Below are 6,769 nucleotides of genomic sequence, written 5' to 3' on the forward strand. Positions count from 1 at the left end.
AAATATGTTAACAAGTGAAAGTCTATGCTCTGTATATAAATACCGATAAAAGAGAGTTTTAACTTAAAATTATGAGAAGAGAAGAGAAGAGAAGAGATAAAAGCTAGTTTTTTTTTCATTACATAAATATCGAATAAATATATAAAGTGGGTATTTTTTATAGTAAAAAATTAACATTGCAAATTAATAAATATTTCTGCATTCTCTATAAATATTTATATAAATACCATATAAATATTGCGAATAAGAAAGTGTGCTGACTAAAGCACGTGGCTATACATGTTTTTCTAGCGTGCAAAATACAATAATGCCGGATACAATTTTTTAATGTAAACCATGTAACGTAACGTTAATGGATTAAGTCATGCCAACATGCAATGAAACAATTATACACTTTTTAGGTGGAATTCAGTAGCATTACAGTGAAATATATATATATAATATATTAGGAGAATACAAAAAAGAAGCAAGGTTCAATAAACCAAAGACTGAAGTTACAAAATTAACCACAAAAGTAGTAAAAATTAAACAAGATTTTGGGAATTCCTTTTGGTGGGTTCTACTTTTTGTTTCTTTACGAGGATAATTCTATTTAATTATGAGAAATTTATGGAAAGAAAAAGACTGAAAGCTTAAAATTAATAAAATGTCTACCCGTGGCCCATACACCCAAATGCTCAAAAACCAGACAGCAAAAGACAAGTATGAACATACAAACACTCCCTGCAAAAGAGAAGTCTATAAATCATGCCTTCCAATATAACCTGCAACCCCTGTAAATCTGTCCCCTTCTTTTCAAGTTTGTTATTCCATTTTCTTCTGGTTAAAAAAAAGTATTTACGAGTGCAGATGGAAGGCTATCAAGACACCCAGCTTTTTCAGTAAAATATCATTAGCACCAACAGAGATAAAGAGAGGCAGAAAGAGAAAAAAAAAAAAAAAGAGAGAGAAATCCGATTTTTACCATGGAACTTTTGAATTTTTATATATATTTTTTTACCACTTTGCGTATTAATATCCATCAAACCTCTACTTCCCCTTCTCTTTGCATTTAAAACAAAAAGTAAGCACACATGATTATATTGACCATCAAAAATATTCCCTATACTAACAAAAGAATCAAAAATAAAATAATCCTTTTCCTGTCCTATTGCCAGATTCTGAAAGGTCGCCTTCATACCCTGCAAATGTTCAGAAGGGTTTATCTTAATTAACTAACTGGGAGTAAGTTTTAAGTATGGAAGAAAAACTAGTAATTAACAAAAGTAAATAAGTACCTAATCATTATGGAGGGTAGAACATTTTCTGACCACAGAACGTTGAGGTTTATCGGGGAACTGAGTGATGCATTGTACTGAAACTCGTATGTCGTTAGCTAACAAAACATGATGATTCAAGCTTTGCTGAGTTAGTGATTTAGTTGACCAGCAAATTACAAAATGTACACCTGGTAAGAAAAATTAGAAGACGAGATTAGGCAAAGAAAATTTTGATGTTAACAGCAAAACCAAGAAAAGAAGAAGAAAAAAGAGAAAAGAACCTACCTTTTTCAGTTAGTGGGCAACGGAACATCACTATTGCCCTTCAAGAATGAATTTCTTCAAAGTGCTTCCCACCTGCAACTGGGGACCAAATTCTACATAAATAGGGATGTTCAAGCAAGATACTTGTTCAGCGAGTAAAAAAGCAACGACTTAAAAATGAAAACTTTAGAGTTATTTATAGTACATTATCATCTTTCATTTTGCCAAGTGCATATTCTTTCTTATAGCTGGGGTTTCCATATTGATTCGGATTAATCCATGTGCAAAAGATGCATCATTCAATTCCTTCCTTCTTTAAACATTTTTCTTGTTGGTATCTTCTAAGTTCAAAACCATGGGGCTAAAATTATCATTGATACCTAGGACCACTATGATAAAGGATCTTGCGTACTTGAACATTTTCCTGTGCTTGGTCAACAAAATTATGGAAAGCTGCAACATGGAAAATAGATAGTGACAAGGTTGAGGAGTGTTTTATGTGATTGATTGAAGATGCAAAACTCTAACCAATATGTAGAAACTAATTAAAATATCTGATATGTATTCACGACCTGATTATGGGTAATATGGATCTCTTAAAAGGGGAAGCTTTTGCAGCTAAACTTAGACAGATTTATAATTTGTCATAGTATAGCTTATGGGGAACAAGAATATATTAGCCTAACAACAGTTAAGCCCACTCAAAGTCAGGGAACTTTTCTCTGTGTATGTGTCCACGAGTCGGGTAGAGACTTACTTGATCAATGTGTAATATTTATTCCTTTATCCTTCAGAAAAAGCTTAGTTCAGTATATCCATGTGAGTACGGTAAGAGCTCCTCCACCTCAATCCGCGAACTAGAGTAACTCATACTTTTCTTCAATCGGCTATGAGTTGACTCCACCTCGGCCCAAAACACACCATAAACTGGTCTATGGTCTGAAAACCTAGATTCCCCACGAACATATGATAATTGTTGAAGGCCTTCACCGTACCATAATATTCGATCACACCTTGAAAAGCATGCACGAAATCAGAGCCTCGAAGTGATTAAAATTTGCTCATGCATATGCAGTATCTACTTCTTTCCATGCCACATTTTGTCATGTTTCCAGTACTTTCTAAAGCATAATGGTGGGAGATGTTCTTACCAAGCAGGTGTTCTGCGTTTTTCTTTTGGATGCATATCATCTCCTGCATATCTGTCTGAATTAGTTGAATATTTGTAAGTTGGTGGGAAATATATCTTGCCTTCATTCCATCCCACAAAAACACGACCTCGCTTCTGCTCTATCCTTAACTACAAGAGGGTCCCATGAAGAAATCAGATTGAATCATTTTCATAATATTTATCAAGACTAAAGCAAAGCAATTTAGAATTCGAGGAGAAAACATGAAAATATACCTGATCATTTTCTAATAATGCCCTCCAATTTTGCATCTCAACAAGTGCTTTAGCAGATCGGTAAGAAAGTGCAATCCGATAGTTTAGATCCCCAAGCCAAATTATTCGACTGGATTCATGAAAATATAGAGAATCAGAACATGTCAAAGAGAAGTATGTCAAAGAGAAATTTCGGTTTTCATGTCCACGAATGTGTTAATATTTGATTCAAGATAACATCAATTTCAAGTTTTCTGAATCAACTCGGAAAACAACATTACACATATAAATCATCCCCAATTTGAAGGAGATTGGCAATATCGATTCCAAGTTCAAACTCCAATAAAAGGGAAATAATTACATTTGACTTTATTTTTTCATCTCTTGTTTTCCCTTCTCTACTCCACAAGTTTTATTTGTTTGCCGAAAAAGAGTGCAATACTATAGAAGTGACATTAGATGAGCAAAAATCTTACTCATGCTGAAGTATTGTTTCTGGTGACTTTTCATCGCCTGCACCATTAACCTTTGGAAATCTTGTTTTCCGAAGGATTTCCATGACATCAGAATTTCTTCTTATCTCATCACCTTCTTTCTGTCCAGAGGTTAAATGAGTACAGATGAAGCAAAAGCTTGTTTGATGCAATAACATGCTGACTGAGATAGATCCCTATAAACAGCAAGCAAATAGAGGTGCTCTTAATGATTCTGTTTATTCAGGAAAATTCATTAAATAAGAAAAACCAAACCAACGCAGAAAAAGTGCATGATTCACTTGAAGAGTACCTTATTTCCGAGATAACCCATCAATCCTCTGCCAACACAAGATACTTTCATATTCTTAACATGTTCTCTTAATTCACTTCTCACCCAAATAGTGAGAAAAATGCCAACCATTTGTTTGCTGGCAACTAAGCAGTACCTTGAATGCCCTGGCATCCGATATCCATGGTCATTGGATGTGGATCCCCCATAGGACATTGGTGAATATAATACAGTACTTGGTGAATCTCCTGGTCCATTATCATCATCTGATGAACCCCAGCGGGAATAATCACTAGGCCTCGAATAGTCACTAGGCCTCGAATAGTCACTAGGCCTTTGGTTCCATCTAAAACTAGGGTCGAAGTCACTAGGCCTATGACCGAAGATTACACGATCACAAACACTGAAGCGTCTGTCAAGCCGTGGTTGTGAAATAGAAGGGTCATTTTCCATTCTCCAACTACTTGTTGTCTGGAACGATCGACGATGGAAGAAAGACGAGTTCTTTTGCCTAGATGATCCCTCAAAATCTGCATCCATTTCTACAATAGGTTCAGGGATGGGAGATGGTGTGTAATAACCAGAATTCCCACTAGTTCCAGGACGACTGTTAAGTGTCTTCCGGATGAGAGCCAGCCATTTTTTTGCAGGACCATTGTCTTCTGCACCTAAAATATTACCAGCATTTAGAGGGACTATCTCTTGAAATCTGAAGAGAAACAGGCAAAACTTTTTGTCAGCAATGAATAAAAATCTTAAGTTGGATAAAGCAAAATCTTGAAGAGAAAACTACCAAATCATACCCAAGTACATAAATGTCTGCTGGCGGTGAGGCAAGAAGCCAATCATCTAGATTCAAATTACTTGGTGGGGATCTGCCAGCAACATTCCATGTAGCCACAAAAACGCTGCTCCAAATGAAAAAGAAAGAAATTAGCGTTCATAAATCACAAGGATAACTTCAAGATATAAGTTCAACTTTAAATAAGATACCTGTAGTTCTGAACATCAATGATTCGGGGGTTATCCAGATTCATTTTCCCCCTCCTGGCCTGCTCCCAGTTCTTGCTAAATTTCTCTGTGCATCCAAGTTGAGAGAAAAACATTAGCCAAGGTAAAAATGGATATTGGAGGAGATATAAATTTTAATAGAACTTATAATAGCGCACCAGTTTTGCTCTTCTTGATCGTGCATGGCTCTCTCTCTGAGAAGCTAGTCCTATATTCCTCTTCGTTTCCTGAAATCAAAGAATTAATTAACATCAAAAGAAAAAAGAAAAAAAAAACAAACAAACAAACGCACTGCCAATGACATCATCCCAAATTTTGTTGTTTTTCTCTTTTCTTTTTTTTTTTTTTTTTTTGAAGGATTGGTATCAGGAAAAGAAAAGAAGAAGAAAAAAAGAGAAGATGATTAGGCCTGCTTTCCAAAGGAAAAAATGGGAAAGAAAGAGAATATACACTAATGATTTGTTTGGTTGGCGAGAAACTGTATGGAAAGTCAAAAGTTTACAAGTTTGAATCTTTTATGAAATCCAGGGAAAACAGAAACTCGCTTCTTGGTTTGATTTTAAATGTCATAAACTCCTGAAAACCAAGTGAAGATGGAATGTGAAATCCAACCCAGAATTCCGTTTAAACATCCAATCATGTACCCACCTCCACAGACAGGATCATCTGCTTGAAACTCCTCGGTTTTGCTCTTGATATTGAACCATTTCCTGACCATTTTCTTGGACCACGAGAGCTTCACCAAAAATCACAGAGCCAATAAATCAGTTACTAACCTTCAAAAAAGAAAGTAAAAAAAATAAAATAAAATAAAATAAAAGGGGAGTAAGAAACCTTGCTTTTCTTGGAGTTCCCATCTCTCATTGTTTCAAGTCTACTTCATATAGCTCCCTTATAATTTTCTAGTTCCCAATTTCTGGGTTTCGCTTATAATCACCAAAAAATTTCATACATTCAAGGACTCTGATCCCCCAAATTCCAAGCATCCAATAACAAGTTTGCTTCTTTAAGATAACAAAGGAGGGACAAATTGAGAAATTCCCAAATAGCCAAACTAAGTTTGAAAAGTAGTAACAAAGAGGGAAATGAACAACTGGGTTTCTCTTGGTTCGCCAACAAATTCTCAAGACCACCAAAAGAAGCTAAAAAATCCGAGTCAAAGCAACCAAGAAGACTTAACGAAGTTGTCTTATTGTTCTTCCTCTAGTGCTTTGTTATGTTAACAGGAAACCAAGAATCAGAAGCCGAGAAAATATGAATGCAGGAATAGCGATTAGAAAAAGTAGAGAGAAATAGAGACAACACTTGAATGCGTGGAAGTGAGACGCGAGATTCTTGAAGTAGAAGAAGACAATGCTGCAGCAGACATTATAGAGAGAGAAATAGAAAGTTGTTTAGAGAGAGAAAGAGCTCATTACATTAAACCTTCCCTCTCTCTCTCTCTCTCTCTGGCTCTTTGTTAAAACAAAGAGCCTCGTTCTCAGCGAACGGCAAAGTATCGAATTTGAACAGAATAAAGTGCAGAGGGGAGGGAGAGAGAGAGAGAGAGAGAGGAGAGCAGACAGAGTCAGTCTTAATGGCTTCTTTTTAAAATAAGGATTTCATTTTTAACTTTGGAGATAAATAATTTTTTTAAAAAATAAAAATATATATTTATTGAGGAGGGAATTTTAGTTGAAATGAGCAGGTGGACTAAAACGACAGCGGATAGTAAAGTGAGTGGGAGGGTGTGTGTAATGTGCCCCTGTAGAAGAACATCACTCCCTCTACATTTTGTCATTTTGGTCTTCCAATCAAAGTAAAAGCAGTTAAAGAAAGATAAAGATAAAGGGAAGTTATGTATAGTTGTACTATATTTTGTCTCCCTCTCTTTATTTTATTATTTTCAAATTTTCTCTGGGTTTATTCTTTTCTTGTGTAAGGGATCAGGGATGTTGACAAGAAGATCCCATTTTTTTTATTTTTTATTTTTGGGTTTCTTTAGGATTTTCTGAAAATTTTGGATCTTACACAATATCTAAAACAAACTATACATATACATTTGTCTTGTTTTACCCTCCATTTCTATAATATTTTAACATTATAT

The 6,769-nt window shown here is 35.1% G+C and overlaps 1 protein-coding gene across 2 annotated transcripts; it reads right to left on the minus strand.

The window, feature by feature from the left end:
• Positions 1-957: 957 nt before the first annotated feature.
• Positions 958-6,262, minus strand: CVL1 (CVP2 like 1). Of its 2 annotated transcripts, none has more exons than XM_088215154.1 (13): positions 5,518-6,262; positions 5,332-5,419; positions 4,842-4,910; positions 4,666-4,750; positions 4,476-4,580; positions 3,694-4,381; positions 3,384-3,577; positions 2,929-3,037; positions 2,675-2,823; positions 2,281-2,536; positions 1,545-1,616; positions 1,278-1,447; positions 958-1,181 (listed from the first exon to the last, which is right to left on the minus strand). In XM_088215154.1, the coding sequence occupies exons 1-10, from the start codon at positions 5,545-5,547 to the stop codon at positions 2,314-2,316; spliced, it is 1,740 nt and encodes a 579-aa protein (XP_088071280.1). In that variant the 5' UTR covers positions 5,548-6,262; the 3' UTR covers positions 958-1,181; positions 1,278-1,447; positions 1,545-1,616; positions 2,281-2,313. The 2 variants fall into 2 exon arrangements, with proteins under 2 accessions (XP_088071280.1, XP_021897176.2); XM_022041484.2 differs by having other exon boundaries at positions 1,545-1,622; positions 5,518-6,261.
• Positions 6,263-6,769: the final 507 nt, after the last annotated feature.

This window comes from Carica papaya, chromosome 3 (genome assembly GCF_054855325.1).
Source record: "Carica papaya isolate Zhongbai chromosome 3, ASM5485532v1, whole genome shotgun sequence".
NCBI lineage: Eukaryota > Viridiplantae > Streptophyta > Magnoliopsida > Brassicales > Caricaceae > Carica > Carica papaya.